The 18,559-nt window shown below is 40.9% G+C and overlaps 1 protein-coding gene across 2 annotated transcripts; it reads left to right on the top strand.

Moving 5' to 3' along the window:
- Positions 1–164: 164 nt before the first annotated feature.
- Positions 165–15,046, top strand: LOC118368073 (MFS-type transporter SLC18B1-like). 2 transcript variants are annotated; one of them, XM_035751827.2, is made up of 14 exons: positions 166–589; positions 888–1,030; positions 5,394–5,489; positions 7,259–7,332; positions 7,569–7,716; positions 8,191–8,347; positions 8,590–8,726; positions 8,926–9,027; positions 12,214–12,305; positions 12,411–12,506; positions 12,658–12,732; positions 12,836–12,929; positions 13,330–13,379; positions 13,521–15,046. In XM_035751827.2, the coding sequence occupies exons 1-14, from the start codon at positions 550–552 to the stop codon at positions 13,576–13,578; spliced, it is 1,362 nt and encodes a 453-aa protein (XP_035607720.1). In that variant the 5' UTR covers positions 166–549; the 3' UTR covers positions 13,579–15,046. The 2 variants fall into 2 exon arrangements, with proteins under 2 accessions (XP_035607721.1, XP_035607720.1); XM_035751828.2 differs by lacking the exon at positions 5,394–5,489 and having other exon boundaries at positions 165–589.
- Positions 15,047–18,559: the final 3,513 nt, after the last annotated feature.

Below are 18,559 nucleotides of genomic sequence, written 5' to 3' on the forward strand. Positions count from 1 at the left end.
GTGTGTGTGTGTGTGTGTGTGTGTGTGTGTGTGTGTGTGTGTGTGTGTGTGTGTGTGTGTGTGTGTGTGTGTGTGTGTGTGTGTGTGTGTGTGAGGGGGCGGGATTTATCAAACGTCACCAAGCCACCCCTACTCAAAAGGTTAGTTTTTCTTTCAACTCTTGATTTGTCAGGGGTGTAAGCATTAGTCCAAACAGTTACAAAACGTTTCGTTTTGCAACTAAAACGACCGTTTCTATTGGACAAATTCAGCTAGGTATCTACACGTTACGTTACTTTTAAGAAACGTTTATCAACAGAATAGTTGTAATAAATACACACCAGGCCTCCTCCAGACTCGCATTTTGGCGAATCCAGTGCTCTTTCTCCAGTCCTTATTCAAGGGCACGATATTTCTGAGTTGTCCGCTGGCGCCGAAGAGTCATTTATGAATTTAACCGGCCAGATTGTGACACATTTGGTTTCCCTAACTTTATGAAGCAGTATCTAACATTATTAATGTACCAGGCATTTCAGATTTGAATAGCAATCCGGATTAGTAGGATAATCTATGAATGACAATATGGATTCTGATGAAGTTCAACAAACAGGTTGGTGAAATTAAATGAAATTGCCGTTTTTCTATGTAATCTATTAAAACATTGTTTCTCAGTTCATCTCACGTGTCTATTTTAAAATGTCTTCAGAGTTTGTAGGCGAGTTCAACGAATGAAAGTCCTACCACTACAGATATTAGAAGTTAGCTACAGTTAAGGAATGCACTTGTTGGTTGCCTCAACGTTGTTACAGTCTTACTCTGACAACAAGTATGTCATGTTCTAATTAAACGATTCCTTGTTTTTTAATGCCCAAATTGTATTTACTGTTTGAGTTTTATTATTTCTGTAGATGGCAGCACATTAGAAGAATCAACAAGTAGTCCTAATCAAAGGATGACAAGATATCAGATCCTCACATTGACGTCAATCGCATCTGTCAACTTCAGCTCAATGATTTGTTACTCTATACTGGGACCATTCTTCCCCAAAGAGGTATTGTGCAATAGCCTACCAACAATTTTACTTCCTCATTGCTTATGAAATATTGTTACAGGTTTTGTTTTTTCCCGATTTAAGTTTTGAGTTTGGACTTTTGCGCATATAGCTCGTTAGCACGTAGGGCGCACCGATTGGTGTCTTCTTCCATGGTATATCGGCGATCACACAATTTATTGTGCATCAGCCACCTCCTATGCGAGATGGAAAGAGGATGCCCGATTGGTGTCACCTCGTTAGTCAGTGTGTGTTACACCTGTGCTGGTTGACATCTCGTTAGTGGGAGTTGTTTCACCTGTGCTGGCCTCGGTGCTTTTTACCAGTGGCTGGCCCAGTGCACCAGTTGTCAAATCAAATCTTATTGGTCACAAACACATGGTTAGCAGATGTTATAGCGAGTGTAGTGAAATGCTTGTGCTTCTAGTCCCGACAGTGCAGCAATATCTAACAATTCTACAACAAATTGAATTGTTCATTGGATGAGCAATGTCAGAGCAGCATAGGCAAGATGCAATAGATAGTGTAGAATACAGTATACACATGACATCAATAATCTAAGATATGAAAACATTATTAAAGTGGCATTAATAAATTGACTAGTGTTACATTTCTTAATGGAGGCAGGTAGCCTAGTGGTTAGAGCATTGGCCCAGTAACCGTAAAGGTTGCTAGATCGAATCCCCGAGCTGACAAGGTAAAAACTGTTGTTCTGCCCCTGAAGAAGGCAGTTAACCCAGTGGTCCTAGGCTGTCATTTAAATAAGAATTTTTTTCTTAACTGACTTGCCTAGTTAAATAAAGGTTCAATATTTTTTTTCAATTAAGTAGCCAATGATTTCAAGTCTATATGTAGGTAGTAGGCTCTCTGTACTAGTGATGGCTGTTTAACAGTCTGATGGCCTTGAGATAGAAGCTGTTTTCAGTCTCTCAGTTCCACCTTTTTGGCCTTCCAGTGACATCAGGTGCTGTAGGTGTCTTGGAGCGCATGTAGTTAGCCCCCTGTGATGCATTGGGCAGACTGCACGACTGTCTGGAGAGCACTGGGGTTGTGGGTGATACAGTTGCCGTACCAGGCGGTGATACAGCCCAACAGGATGCTCTCAATTGTGCATCTGTAAAAGTTTGTGAGGGTTTTAGGTGACAAGCCACATTTCTTCACCCTCCTGAGTTTGGAGAGGCCTTCACACTGTCTGTGTGGGTGGACCATTTGTTTGTCAGTGACATGTACGCTGAGGGAACGTACAACGTTCCACCTTCTCCACTACTGTCCTGTTGATGTGGATAGGGGGGTGCTCCCTCTGCTGTTTCCTGAAGTCCACGATCATCAGTTGTCTTGAGAGATGTGGAGGGTCAATACCTTTAGTTGGCGCTCCCTATTTGATTTCATTTTGTGCCACTTTTTTGGTTTGCTTCCTATCTTCACATTTGGTGTGGGGTTTTTCTTTTGTTTGCCTCTTCTTGAGCAAATTTAGTAAGTGTTAATAGTGGGTGTCTTAGGTTCCAGTTGTTGTTGCTAGTCAACTTGCAGTGGACACCCCCATGAGTGTCTTTCACAATCCCTCCTAAAACCCCTAATGGTTTTGCAGTCCCATAGTAAAGTACACTTAATTGTATTGGTTGGATGTAAGATACCAGTTCAGACTAGATGTCATGACTGACAAGTGGTTGTATTTGTATAATGTGTTGGACACGAGAAAACCCCCAAAGCATACAACAGAAACTCAGTCACACATCAACTCATGCAAACATCAAAGCAGAAACCCGCTTCTGCAGGTTCATGCTCTACAACAGGGCTCTCCAACCCTATTCCTGGTATTTCTCCTGTCTGGACTACTGTAGCTCTCGGTTGGCTGGGTTCCCTGCTTGTGCCATCAAACCCCTGCATTTATCCATAACGCTGCAGCCCGCCTGGTGTTCAATCTTCCTAAGTCACCCCACTCCTCCGCACACTCCACTGGCTTCCAGTCGAAGTTCGTAGCCACTACAAGACTATGGTGTTTGCCTATGGAGTAGCAAGAGGAACTACAGTGCCTTACGAAAGTATTCGGCCCCCTTGAACTTTGCGACCTTTTACCACATTTCAGGCTTCAAACATAAAGATATAAAACTATTTTTTTGTGAAGAATCAACAACAAGTGGGACACAATCATGAAGTGGAACGACATTTATTGGATATTTCAAACTTTTTTAACAAATCAAAAACTGAAAAATTGGGTGTGCAAAATTATTCAGCCCCCTTCAGTTAATACTTTGTAGCGCCACCTTTTGCTGCGATTACAGCTGTAAGTCGCTTGGGGTATGTCTATCAGTTTTGTACATCGAGAGACTGAGATTTTTTCCCATTCCTCCTTGCAAAACAGCTGGAGCTCAGTGAGGTTGGATGGAGAGCATTTGTGAACAGCAGTTTTTCAGTTCTTTCCACAGATTCTCGATTGGATTCAGGTCTGGACTTTGCCTTGGCCATTCTAACACCTGGATATGTTTATTTTTGAACCATTCCATTGTAGATTTTGCTTTATGTTTTGGATCATTGTCTTGTTGGAAGACAAATCTCCGTCCCAGTCTCAGGTCTTTTGCAGACTCCATCAGGTTTTCTTCCAGAATGGTCCTGTATTTGGCTCCATCCATCTTCCCATCAATTTTAACCATCTTCCCTGTCCCTGCTGAAGAAAAGCAGGCCCAAACCATGATGCTGCCACCACCATGTTTGACAGTGGGGATGGTGTGTTCAGGGTGATGAGCTGTGTTGCTTTTACGCCAAACATAACGTTTTGCATTGATGCCAAAAAGTTCAATTTTGGTTTCATCTGACCAGAGCACCTTCTTTCACATGTTTGGTGTGTCTCCCAGATGGCTTGTGGCAAACTTTAAACAACACTTTTTATGGATATCTTTAAGAAATGGCTTTCTTCTTGCCACTCTTCCATAAAGGCCAGATTTGTGCAATATACGACTGCTTGTTGTCCTATGGACAGAGTCTCCCACCTCAGCTGTTCAGTCCAGAGTGATCATGGGCCTCTTGGCTGCATCTCTGATCAGTCTTCTCCTTGTATGAGCTGAAAGTTTAGAGGGACGGCCAGGTCTTGGTAGATTTGCAGTGGTCTGACACTCCTTCCATTTCAATATTATCGCTTGCACAGTGCTCCTTGGGATGTTGAAATCTTGGGAAATCTTTTTGTATCCAAATCCGGCTTTAAACTTCTTCACAACAGTATCTCGGACCTGCCTGGTGTGTTCCTTGTTCTTCAAGATGCTCTCTGCGCTTTTAACGGACCTCTGAGACTATCACAATGCAGGTGCATTGTATTTATCATCATTAGTCATTTAGGTCAACATTGGATCATTCAGAGATCCTCACTGAACTTCTGGAGAGTTTGCTGCACTGAAAGTAAAGGGGCTGAATCATTTTGCACACCCAATTTTTCAGTTTTTGATTTGTTTAAAAAATTTGAAATATCCAATAAATGTCATTCCACTTCATGATTGTGTCCCACTTGTTGTTGATTCTTCACAAAAAAATACAGTTTTATATCTTTATGTTTGAAGCCTGAAATGTGGCAAAAGTTTGCAAAGTTCAAGGGGGCCGAATACTTTTGCAAGGCACTGTACCTTCAGGCTATGCTCAAATCCTACACTCCAACCTGAGCTCTCTGTTCTGTCACCTCTGGTCTCTTGGTACTCCCAACCCTATGGGAGGTCAACTCTCACTCAGCCCAGTCAAAGCTCTTTTCTGTCCTGGCACCCCAATGGTGGAATGAGCTTCCCCCTGATGCTAGGCCAGCAAGAGTCCCTGCTCATCTTTTCCAAAAATATCTGAAATCCTACCTCTTCAAAGAGTATCTTAATACCCACCTTCTGGCTAGAAGCTCATTGCAGATTTTGAAAATCTTTTATTTTTATTTTTGTACTGTTTAAAAAAACAAACATGTATCCTACCCTGTGACGTCACAGAAGTTGTTTTTTTTAGGACCTTTATCTTTTTGACCACAGATCATAGAAATGTGCTGTTTTCACATATGTAGACTGGAGATAATGAATATGAGGTTGACAATTGGTGGATTTGCACTTTTAGGATGATGGTTGATTTAATTGCTAAAGATTATCTTTATGCTTTTGGGAAAGATGCGTGAATGTTGCTGACCTAAACAAACACCGAGTCAAGACTGTTATAAAGTCAACTGTTGTGACTGTTTTCCAAAGTATTTTGTGAAGCACATGCCTTCTCTTTCCAAAAGGAAAACAACATCTTGTACACAATCATAACTGAAGCTTTTTTGGTGTTTTGCAGTATCTGTATGTTTGATATTGTAATTTATTGATAGATACAGGAGCTTTACTGTATGTATATTGTCTCTATACAGGCTGTGAAAAAAGGAGCCAGTCAGACTGTCATTGGCCTTATATTTGGCTGCTATGCTCTGTGTAATCTGATGGGCTCCTTAGTACTGGGTAAATATGTAAGTATTTGGAATAACTAGGCTACAGGGCCTTCAGAAAGTATTCATACCTCCTGATTTCTTCCACGTTGTTACAGCCTGAATTAAATATGTTTTACTCTCACCCATCTACACACAATACCCATAATTACAATGTGAAAATTTGTTTTTTAGAAATGTTAGCATAAATCTAATTTAAATAAGTATTCACACCCCTGTGTCAATACATGTTAGTCACCGTTAGCAGTGATTACAACTGTGAGGCCTTCTGAGTAAGTCTCTAATAAGAGCTTTGTGCACCTGGATTGTACAATATTTGCAAATTGTTCATTTTATTAATTCTTCAAGCTCTGTCAAGTTGGTTGTTGTTAAACAGCCATTTTCACGTCTTACCATATATTTTCAAGTTGATTTAAGTCTAAACGGTAACTAGGCCACACAAGGAACATTCAATGTGATCTTGGTAAGTAACTCCAGTGTATATTTGGTTTTGGGTTTTAGGTTATTGTCCAGATGAAAGAAGAATTTTCCTCCCAGCACCCCTGATAAATCACCATTTTAAAAATATTAATATTTTAAAAAAAATATTTGCCCCAAACATAAGACTTTATTCAAAGGATTTTTGCAGTTTTACTTTAGTGCCATATTGCTATCAGGTTGCATGTTTTGGAATATTTTTGTTTTTGCACAGGCTTCATTCTTTTCACTCTGTCATTTAGGTTACTATTGTGGAGTAATTACAATGTTGACCCATCCTTTTCTCTTATAATAGTCATTCAACTCTGTAACTGTTTTAAAGTCACCATTGGCCTCATGGTGAAACCCCTGGGCGGTTTCCTTTCTCTCTGGCAACTGAGTGAGGAAGGACGCCTGTATGTTTGTAGTAACTGGGTGTATTGATACACCATCCAAAGTGTAATTATTAATTTCACCATGGCCTCCTGAGTGGTGCAGCGGTCTTAGGCACTGCATCAGTGCTTGAGGTGTCACTACAGACCCGGGTTTGATCCCAAGCTGTGACCGGGAGTCCCATAGGGCGGCGCACAATTGGCCCAGCTTCATCTGGGTTAGGGGAGGGTTTAGCCGGGGGGGTTTTACTTGGCTCATCAAGCTCACATTGGTACGGCTGGGTTCCAGGTTAAACGGGCGGGTGTTAAGAAACGCTGTTTGGCGCGTCATGTTTCAAGGGACGCGACGATGCAACGATGAGACAAAATCGCCATTGGATATCATGAAAAAAGGGGGTAATATACAAACCAACAACTTCACCATGCTCAAATACCAATAGGTGCCCATCTTTGCTAGGCATTAGAAAACCTCCCTGATCTTTGTGGTTGAATCTTTTTGAATTCCCTGCTCGACTGCGGGACTTCATGTTAAACACTTATTGCGCACATTTCTTTCTGCTGAACTTATTTAGGTTTGCGATAACAAAGGGGTTGAATACTTATTGACTCAAGACATTTCAGCTTTTCATTTTAAAATAATTTGTCAATTTCCACTTTGACGTTATGGGGTATTGTGTTTAGGCCAGTGAGACACATTCTCCATTTTAATCCATTTTAAATTCTGGCTGTAACACAAAATGTGGAATAAGTCAAGGGTTGTGAATACTTTCACCCTGTTCCCTGTGTACTTCTGATTAGGTACCATAGAGCTCTGGTCAAAAGTAATGCACTTCATAGGGAACAGGGTGGCATTTGGGATGCATCCTACATTTAGTCAATCAGACTACTCTGCTTGCAATATGACTTTTCACCCACACAACACGTGCTTATCTCTCCTTTCAGATTGTTCAGATCGGGGCAAAGTTCATGCTAATTTCAGGCTTATTTGTGTCATCAGTGTGCACCATTCTCTTTGGGTGAGTGAGATTTGATAGTGTTCTGCAAGCATCTCATACTGTCCATTGTGATTTAATGGCAGATGACTACTTCAACAAATAAGTTAGTTATCCATCAACAGATTCCAGTTGTGGAAGTGCTCATGAGAACACTTACATAAAAAAAAATAAAAAAATGAACTGCCCTCCTACAATTTTTACTCAACATGGACCAATACATATTTTAATCTAATTATTTTCCTGTTCTTGTTTTACAGCTTACTCGACAAAGTTCCTGACGGACCTACTTTTATTATCCTGTGCTTTATCATAAGGTCTGTTGACGCTGTGGGCTTCAGTGCTGCAATGACCTCTTCTTTCGCAGTTTCAACAAAAGTTTTCCCAAACAATATAGCAACTGTTCTGGTGAGTTTAGTCAGCCAACCCTTGTTTAAGAGTCTGTATGTTTATATGGTGGAATTAAACATCATGTTCAAACAAGAAGGCATTATGGTTGAGGTTAAAATGTTTTGTATCCCAAGAGTCTGTCTGAAAGCATCCTTAGCATTGTAATTAGTTCCTCTATTTGGTCATAATAATATGATGATGGTTCTATTCTATTTGGTCATAATAATATGATGATGGTTCTATTCAATTTGGTCATAATAATATGATGATGATTCTATTCTATTTGGTCATAATAATAATATGATGATGATTCTATTCTATTTGGTAATAATAATATGATGATGGTTCTATTCTATTTGGAACTATTTGGAACCCAAACAAACTATGTTAAGGCAGATCCTTCTACTTTGTAAATATAAGCCCGTGGGTACGAGATAAAACTGAATGTGCACATTTACTTAGTTGAATATTGTGTTGTGTTTGTCTTCTTAGGGTAGTCTGGAGATCTTTACAGGGCTGGGTCTTATACTGGGACCACCAATAGGTGGATGGCTCTACCAGTCGTTTGGATACGAAGTTCCTTTCATGGCTCTGGGATGCTTCCTATTTGTCATGGTCCCCTTCAACATGTACATCTTACCAAGCTTTGGTAACTGTTTATTTATGGTTTATGAACTTTTAACTAATAATTAGGTATTTAGAAATACATTATAGACAGCTATGTCCCCCACTTTTAAGGAAAAGTATTGTGTAAAGTTTTACTTAAATGTTTAAGATATCTGAGTGTAAAAGATGCGTGTTGAGACCAAATATTTTCTCTTTGTTATTATGAAATGATTCCTGTGATGATATTTCTTGTTATTATATTATTCTGCTTGTTTCTCTGTTCAGATGCTGATCCTAGCAAGGACTCCTTCTTCAGGCTGTTCACGCGTCTGAAGATAGTCCTCATATGCTTTGTCATATTCACCCTGAGTTCTGGACTCGGCTTTCTAGATGCGGCCTTGTCCATATATGCCATTGATAAGGTAAAGCAAAGCAATACGCAAGGGTTGAGGTGAATTCCATTTGTTTACTTCCTAAATTGACTGAACTGAAATAGAATTTACCCCAACCCTGGTATACTTGAAAACCTCATATTTGAGAATGTATTTGTCACGTTTGAAAATACGATTATGTCCAGTAGGATGGACCTCGGTAACTTAATGTTTTTGATTCTCCATGCAGTTTAACCTGTCTCCAGGCTATGTGGGTCTTCTCTTGCTTGGTCTGTCGTTGCCTTACTGTCTAGCCTCACCTCTGCTTGGTATCGTCAGTGACAGGTTTCCTGTGAGTACAGTTAACCCAACACTACACCATACAATACTATAATATACCAAAAATACACTACATTGTTGGTTAAGGGCTTGTAAGTAAGCATTCCTGTTTTCAGCACATGTCACAAATAACATTTGATTTGATTTACACTTTTCAACATTATACTATACAAATCGCGGCCGGCTGCGACAGAGCCTGGGCTCGAACCCAGAATCTCTGGTGGCACAGCCTTAGACCACTGCGCCACCCGGGAGGCCCCTCTGGCTAATTGGTCAGTTTCAGTAAGATGAACTCCACTAGCTAATTGGTCAGTTTCAGTGAGATGAACTCCACTAGCTAATTGGTCAATTTCAGTGAGATGAACTCGCCTGGCTAATTGGTCAGTTTCAGTGAGATGAACTCGCCTGGCTAATTGGTCAGTTTCAGTGAGATGAACTCGCCTGGCTAATTGGTCAGTTTCAGTGAGATGAACTCCCCTGGCTAATTGGTCAGTTTCAGTGAGATGAACTCCCCTGGCTAATTAGTCAGTTTCAAATCAAATCAAAATCAAATGTATTTATATAGCCCTTCTTACATCAGCTGACATCTCAAAGTGCTGTACAGAAACCCAGCCTAAAACCCCAAACAGCAAGCAATGCAGGTGTAGAAGCACGGTGGCTAGGAAAAATTCACTAGAAAGGCCAGAACCTAGGAAGAAACCTAGAGAGGAACCAGGCTATGAGGGGTGGCCAGTCCTCTTCTGTCTGTGCCAGGTGGAGATTATAACAGAACATGGCCAAGATGTTCATAGATGCCCAGCAGGGTCAAATAATAATAATAATCAGTGGTAATATACAATACTATGCTACACTATGCAACACTATAAAACAGTACAGCAAGACTGTACTATACTATACACCACTACACTATACAACAGACTATGCACTATACAATACTATAATATGAAACGCTCTACAATACTACAATACAATACAACAATATACACTACTTGACTATAAACCCCAATACTAGACTACACTTAAGTGATCATGCCCAAGAAGCCGGTGTTTGGAGGATATATTGGCACAGGTGTTGTTTGGCCCGAGAAGCCGGTGTTTGGAGGATATATTGGCGCAGGTGTTGTTTGGCCCGAGAAGCCGGTGTTTGGAGGATATATTGGCGCAGGTGTTGTTTGGCCCGAGAAGCCGGTGTTTGGAGGATATATTGGCACAGGTGTTGTTTGGCCCGAGAAGCCGGTGTTTGGAGGATATATTGGCGCAGGTGTTGTTTGGCCCGAGAAGCCGGTGTTTGGAGGATATATTGGCACAGGTGTTGTTTGGCCCGAGAAGCCGGTGTTTGGAGGATATATTGGCACAGGTGTTGTTTGGCCAGAGAAGCCGGTGTTTGGAGGATATATTGGCGCAGGTGTTGTTTGGCCAGAGAAGCCGGTGTTTGGAGGATATATTGGCGCAGGTGTTGTTTGGCCAGAGAAGCCGGTGTTTGGAGGATATATTGGCGCAGGTGTTTGGCCCGAGAAGCCGGTGTTTGGAGGATATATTGGCGCAGGTGTTGTTTGGCCCGAGAAGCCGGTGTTTGGAGGATATATTGGCGCAGGTGTTGTTTGGCCCGAGAAGCCGGTGTTTGGAGGATATATTGGCGCAGGTGTTGTTTGGCCCGAGAAGCCGGTGTTTGGAGGATATATTGGCACAGGTGTTGTTTGGCCCGAGGATATATTGGCACAGGTGTTGTTTGGCCTGAGGATATATTGGCACAGGTGTTGTTTGGCCTGAGGATATATTGGCACAGGTGTTGTTTGGCCTGAGGATATATTGGCACAGGTGTTGTTTGGCCTGAGGATATATTGGCACAGGTGTTGTTTGGCCCGAGGATATATTGGCGCAGGTGTTGTTTGGCCCGAGAAGACGGTGTTTGGAGGATATATTGGCACAGGTGTTGTTTGGCCCGAGGATATATTGGCACAGGTGTTGTTTGGCCTGAGGATATATTGGCACAGGTGTTGTTTGGCCCGAGGATATATTGGCACAGGTGTTGTTTGGCCTGAGGAGTCCAGTACCGGGAAACCGTGCCAACAAATCCTCAACACCGACTTGGCATTATCACTTTTATTCAACTGGTTACCAGCATATTCAAATAATGATTGACATATTTTCATTAAATGTTATTTTGATGAATTTATTCATACTATTTCATCCTTCCACAAGATATAGTCCCCACACAAATCTAGGGTTGCTACCCAAGGTGGCTGGTCATTCGTTCTATCGGTTCGGTTGCCAGAGAACCGAGCCAGTCGTTCAGTCTTTTCGTTCTGTATCTATGGACAGAACGTTGATTCTAAATGTTCCATTGCCATACTGGCTGGCAACGTTCTTATCCCTTGCTTGCTAGCTAGCCAACTACGGCTAACTTAGTCACGTCAAACACTGCAGTCAGAATAACAGCAAAGTAGCTGCATTTGCATTTAAGCGGTTTTCTAGTGACATTTATTTGGATACATCCATAATAATGACCTAATGATGTGCGATTTCGCCTGGCTTAGAAAATGTGCTCTCTCGTCAGGACACTGTTGTTCAGAGGAGCTAGCCAACAACACAGCTAACACAATCACTTCAAACTGAAGCTAGAAAGACTGCAAACTAGCTGCACTTCATTTGGTTTGACCTTTTTTTCAATTGACATTTCTTTATTTATATCCAAAAATATTAGGCCAGCTGATTCATTTAGACTGGCTGAGAAACCCTGCCTGCCTGTCTGTCTCGTCCCGACACGTTCATTACTATGGGACAGCTGGAGATCAAATTTGAATATTGAAACAATGTTCGAGAGACAGACCGCAAGGTTTATACAAATCTCCTGTTAAACTAAAAGTTAGTCTAAAAAAAATGTGAGATAATGTCTAGATGCTTTTTATAGTTGAGATCAAGTCTATAAATTGCCTGGCTGGGCTGATGAGACAGTGGATTGCACAGTCAGATGGAACAGGGTAAATAGGCATTTTAACATAATATATTTAGCCGGTGGTAACTTGTGGAATAGACACTGGCTGGACTGTGGTTTTAACCAATCACCATTCAGGATTAGACCCACCCGTTGTATAATATACTATATTCAACACCAACCAATATCGTGGTGTATTGTAGTCACAACTTATCTATTATACATATACAATACTGTGATTTTACCTTCTGGTTGTGTTTGCAGTCCACGAGGCCGTGGTTCATGGTGCTAGGAGGCTTGTTAACAGCAACTGGCTTCTGGTTCTTAGGTCCTGTCCCCATTCTGCAGATAAAGAGGTCAGCATCTGTTATTATCAGTGTGAAATGTACTACTTGTTTACTACTATTACTACTAACAAGAAGCCAATATGAGACAAGAATGATACTTTTTTTTGTCTCTAGTCAGCTGTGGCTGGTGGTTTTCATGCTGGGTATCATAGGATTCTCTCTTAGCATGACTGCCATCCCTACCTTCCCTGAAATACTCGACTGTGCATAGTGAGTTGACCATTTACATACACCATGGCACTTGCGCACATATACAAATATACTCTATTTACAATGTCCATTTTCTCTTAGAAAAACATATCATCATCATCATGCACGAGGTACAGAATCCAAAATAATATTGCTAATTTTCCAATGGCAGTGAAAATGGATTTGAGGAGGGGCTGAGCACTCTGGGACTGGTGTCTGGATTGTTTGGAGCAGTGTGGTCCTTTGGGTGTGTACTCGCAGTCTTTGTTATATTAAGTCTCTGAGGCACAAGTTGAGAGTTGGAGTTCGGAGATATGAATTCTTAACAAAGGTGTGTTTTATTTGTTCAGGATGTTTTGTGGTCCAACGCTCGGTGGCTTCATCACACAACAGCTGAGCTTTGAGTGGGCTGCTTCTGTTCAAGGAGGCCTGGCCTTTCTAGCTGTATGTATTATAATAATAAATTTATTTTATATAGTGCTTTTCATTACAACAATAATCTCAGACACTTTAAAAAACAAATAAAGCAGACATTTGGTTCTGGCAGTTCTTGGACCATGGTCTCCCACAGCTTCAGATGAATAGGTGAGGCAGTTCAGAAGGGCAGATTGGACATTTATGAATCCCATTAGGCTCACTTCAATACTGTCAGTCCTGCCTCGACACTCCTGACTGCGGTCTCCTGACCCCTAGAAATGGGGAACTCAAATGTCTTTGCTAAATTGCTCACGTGGACATCAACACATTTCTGCTAGTCAGTAAGATTGCGGTCACATGGATAAAAAATAATGAATTTTATTTTTCAATGTGCTGCCTGAATATGACTGTTTCCTCTTCTCCTCAGGCTTTTTTTCTTGGTGTATATTTTCTCTGTCAAAGAACACGACAAGAAAGGTAATGATTCCATAATAGATGTCGTTTTTTTACATAAACAAGTAAAACATTTTATGTTGAGAGAGCCATTTGAAAAGAGTAACAGGTTTTGAGAAATTGGTATTTATGCCTGAATTTGCTTTTATTTGTTGTGATCTGAAGGTCTCCTCAAATCCAGACGAAAAGACCTTCCGATGAAGCTACCCATCTTCTGACCTGAACAACGATCATCTACCAGGAACAATTTCTATTTTCTGCTATGAGAAACTGGTCAGATTAAGATCCTACACCTGTATATGTACATCGGTGCTAAACGTGGAATGTATTAAAATATACAACTAAGAGGATGATGCCACACAAGTTATCATTTGTTGTCATAGCATTAGCAATCATAACAGAAGCAGTTCAGTTTGCATTATGCCAATACCATATAAGACCTGTGTATATAATTACTTGAACTGTCAAGGACCTCAACAAGCCGTGGTAAAGCTTTGGAACTTTTTGAATTAGTTTGTTAAAAGCAATTTTAAAACACCATGTACTTCGGAACAGGAATGTTTCACAAAAGAATGTTTACTTGACGATAATCAAATGGCATTTATACATATCAGTTGGCCATGTTAAATATGCACCGATTGAAATCCAGTACTATGTAAATACCCCTCATTCTCCAATCCTCATAGCACCTGACATGGGTTATTGTCTGAATAGTTAACCTCCTTTATGGCTATGTAGATTGACCAATGACCATATCAGTGACGGCAATAATATATATATATATATTTTTCAAATGGACCAATCAAGCAAGTATTTTATGTCCATTTATTAAGTGATATAAAATGCAGTTCATTCAAGGACACTAATATTTGAATATATGTAACTAATGTAAGCCTAGTCCTTTTACAGTCTGAGTTACTTCTCAGTTGTAGTTACATGCCAACTATTTCCAAATACCATTTCTTTCGGAAGAGAATGTTTCACAAAAGAATGTTTACTTGACAACTCAAAGGGTGTATATACACACAGTATCTGTTATGTAAATATGTACCGATACTGAAATGCAGTACTATGTAAATGCCCCATTCTCCAATCTCTACGTCATGGATGATGTCTGAACAGTGGGGTCAGAACTCCATGTATGGAGTGATTTCAGTGCCAACAAATTGTATTTAATAATTTTGTATTCTATAATTTTGAATTCAATATTTTTTATTTCTAATGCACAAATGTAATCATTCATAAAGGTCCCGATTTCCGATATTAAGCCCTTCAAATCCACTTCTCAGTAGTTGATATTCAGGCTCACTTCATGAAGATGGTAAAAGGCTTTGCAGGAGTGGTTCCCTTGAGTGTGCTGAATAAATGCAAATCAACTGCTGAAAAACTTCCCACTTGCTGGCCAACAGATTTTTGGTGGAATTTACATTCAAAAGGGTTTTCAGTACATTTATCTTAAGCCTTCTATTTAAATATGGTGTACCTTTTGAATTAGTATTGTGGACAGACTATAGAGTACATGGATCAATGAAATTATGCCATCTACAGTGCATTCAGACCCCTTCCACATTTTATGTTACAGCTTTACTCTAAAATTAATTCAATTGTTTTTCCCCTCATCAATACCCCATAATGAAACAGAATTTTCTACATTTTTGCAAATATATTAAAAATACAAAACTGAAATAACATTTACATAAGTATTCAGAAGCTTTACTCAGCACTTTGTTGAAGAACCTTTGGCAACGATTACACCCTAGTGTCTTCTTGGGTATGATGCTACAAGCTTGGAACAACACCTGTATTTGAGGAATTTCTCCCATTCTTCTCTGCAGATCCTGTCAAGCTCTGTCGGGCTGGATGGGGAGCATCGCTGCACAGCTGTTTTCAGGTCTCTCCAGAGTTGTTCGATCCGGTTCATGTCCGGGCTCTGGCTGGGCCACTCAAGGACATTCAGAGACTTGTCCCGAAGCCACTCCTGCATTGTTTTGGCTGTGTGTTTAGGATCATTGTCCTGTTGGAAGGTGAACCTTCACCCCAGTCTGAGGTCCTGAGGGGCCTGGAGCAGGTTTTCATCAAGGATCTCTTTGCTCCATTAATCTTTCCCTCAATCCTGACTAGCCTAACAGTCCCTGCTGCTGAAAAACATCCCCACAGCATGATTGCTGCCACCACCATGCTTCATCGTAGGGATGGTGCCAGCAGTGTTGTGTAACCGGATGGAAGCCGCCTAGTGATGGCTATTTAACAGTCTGATAGTCTCTCTGTCCCAGCTTTGATTCACCTGCACTGACCTCGTCTTCTGGATTATAGCGGGGTGAACAGGCAGTGGCGAAGGTGGTTGTTGTCCTTAATGATCTTTTTGGCCTTCCTGTGACATCGGGTGCTGTAGGTGTCCTAGTGTAGGCACCTGAGTGGCACAACAGTCTAAGGCATTGCAGCGCAGTGCTAGAGGTGTCACTACAGACACCCTGGTTTGATTCCAGGCTGTATCACAACCAGCTGTGATTGGGCGTCCCACAGGGCGGTGTACAATTGGCCCAGCGTCATCCGGGTTTGGCCGGTGTAGGACGTCTTTGTAAATTAGAATTTGTTCTTAGATGACTTGCCTAGTTAAAGTATAATTATTAGATTGAATATGTCAGTAATCACTCCAGCCAGCTGGTCTGCACATGCTCTGAGGACACTGCTATGGATACCATCTGGGCCGGCGACCTTGCAAGGGTTAACACTCTTACATATCTTACTCAGGTCGGCCACAGAGGAGCCAACGTGCCCAGACGGCACAAGAGGCGAAGGTTGAGAGCCATGCGTCCTCCGAAACATGACCCTTCCAAGTCGCACTGATTCTTGATACGCTGCTCGCTTAACCCGGAAGACAGCTGCAGTTGTACGGTGTCGGAGGAAACACCGTACAACTGGCGACCGAAGTCAGCGTGCATGCGCCCGGTCAGCCACAATAAGTCACTAGAGTGCAATGGGACAAGGATATCCGCACTTCTTAACACCGGCTTGCTTAACCCGGCATGTTCAATTTGACTCTAGTATATTTGAACCGTTTAAGCTATTATAAATCTTCTTCCGGATCGGTTTCCCATCAACGGGAAGGTTGAATGTAGGCTAATGCGATTAGCATGAGGTTGTAAGTAACAAGAACATTTTCCAGGACAAAGACATATCTTATATTGGCAGAAATCTTGAATTATTGTTAATCTAACTGCACTGTCCAATTTACAGTAGTTATTACAGTGGAAGAATACCATGCTATTGTTTGAGGAGAGTGCACAGTTTTGAACATGAACATTTATTAATAAACAAATTAGGCACATTTGGGCAGTCTTCATACAACATTTTGAACAGAAATGCAGTGGTTCATTGGATCAGTTTAAAACGTTGCACATAGACTGCTGCCATCTAGTGGCCAAATTCTATATTGCAGCTGGGCTGGAATAATACATGATGGCCTTTCTCTTGCATTTCAAAGATGGTCCAAAAAAAATACAAAAGAATGGTTGGTTTTTTCTTTATTTTTTCCAGATATATTGTGTTATATTCTCCGACATTCCTTTCAAATGGTACCAAGAATATGCGTATCCTTGCTTCAGGGCCTAAGTTAAAGGCAGTTAGATTTGGGTATGTCATTTTAGGTGAAAATTTGAAAAAAGGGGCGGATCCTTAAGCTCTGTAACAAAAAGTCCTTTATTGAAACAAAAACAATGCGGCACCCCACCTCTGTTTTGGTAAAACGCTGATGGATGTGCCTGGATAAATGTAAACACTCAAATTCATACAGATCTATGGATGCAAGGACTGATCATCCATATACAATGTTTGTTTACGATTGCATTGTTTACAAACAATGGGGGTAAAACAAGCATTATTTTGGGAAGTTTTGGCACTTATTGGTAGATGGGTAAAAATATATTCCTTTGATCATGGGGAAGTTATTAATTACACTTTTGATCGTGTATTCAAAGTGGGGGGCGGCAGGTAGCCTAGTGGTTAGAGCGTTGGGCCAGTAACTGAAACGTTGCTCGTTTGAATCCTTGAGCTGACAAGGCCATTGAACAAATTCTTATTTACAATGACAGCCTAGGAACAGTGGGTTCACTGTTCCTAGGCTGTCATTGTAAATAAGAATGTGTTCTTAATTAACTAACTTGCCTAGTCAAATAAAATGTAAACAAATTAAATCAATACACCCAGTCACTACAAAGAGGAAGGAAACTGCTCAGGGATTTCACCATGAGGCCAATGGTGACTTTAAAACAGGTCTAGTCTGCTTTTCAACAGGCACTGGGTGCCAAATTGACCTTCCAGCAGGACAATAACCTAAAACACAACGCCAAATATACACTGGAGTTGCTTACCAAGACGACATTGAATGTTACTGAGTGACCTAGTTACAGTTTTGTCTTAAATTGGCTTTCAAAGACTTGGAAATGTCTTGCCATAGAGAGACTTGTCCTGGTTCACCTTCCAACAGGACAACATCCCTAAGCACACAGCCAAGACAATGCAGGAGTGACTCCGGGACAAGTCTCTGAATGTCCTTGAGTGGCCATGCCAGAGCTCAGACTTGAACCCGGTCGAACATTTCTGGAGAGACCTGAAAATAGCTGTGCAGCAACGCTCCCCATCCATCCTGACAGAGCTTGAGAGGATCTGCAGGGAAGAATAGGAGAAACACACCAGATACAGGTGTGCTAAGCTTATAGCATCACACCCAAGAAGACTGGAGGATATAATCACTGCCAAAGGTGCATCAAGAAAGTATTGAGTAAAGAGTCTGAATACTTATGTAAATGTGATATTTCAGTTGATTATTTTTTATAAATTAGCAAACAAAAAAAAATCAGTTTTTGCTTTGTCATTATGGGGTATCGCGTGTAGATTCATGAGGGGAAATAAACAATTTAATACATTTTAGAATAAGGCTGTAAAATAACAAAATGTGCAAAAAGTCAAGGGGTCTGAATACTTTTCCGAGGGCACTGTATACAGACATCATTTAAAACATAGTGAAAAAAGCAATACGTTTAAGCTTTACAGGATAGTTTCCTTATAAACATACTTGTTATCTTCTGTTCAAAGAGGAATTTAGCGTTAAACTCTTTACTGTTAGTGTAGTCTTAACCAGAGATCCATCTAGGTATCAGGCTCGAAGGCACTATTGGACTGTCCTCTCCTGGGACTGGGGGTCA

Source organism: Oncorhynchus keta, chromosome 35, assembly GCF_023373465.1.
Source record: "Oncorhynchus keta strain PuntledgeMale-10-30-2019 chromosome 35, Oket_V2, whole genome shotgun sequence".
In the NCBI taxonomy this organism is placed as follows: domain Eukaryota; kingdom Metazoa; phylum Chordata; class Actinopteri; order Salmoniformes; family Salmonidae; genus Oncorhynchus; species Oncorhynchus keta.

Bases quoted from the DNA above. Each gene is read 5' to 3' on its own strand.
- LOC118368073 (XM_035751827.2), top strand. From the start codon at position 550: ATGAATGACAATATGGATTCTGATGAAGTTCAACAAACAG. The intron at 8,727-8,925 runs GTAAAGCAAAGC...TTCTCCATGCAG, and splicing joins CCATATATGCCATTGATAAG to TTTAACCTGTCTCCAGGCTA. The intron at 12,306-12,410 runs GTCAGCATCTGT...TTTTGTCTCTAG, and splicing joins CCCATTCTGCAGATAAAGAG to TCAGCTGTGGCTGGTGGTTT.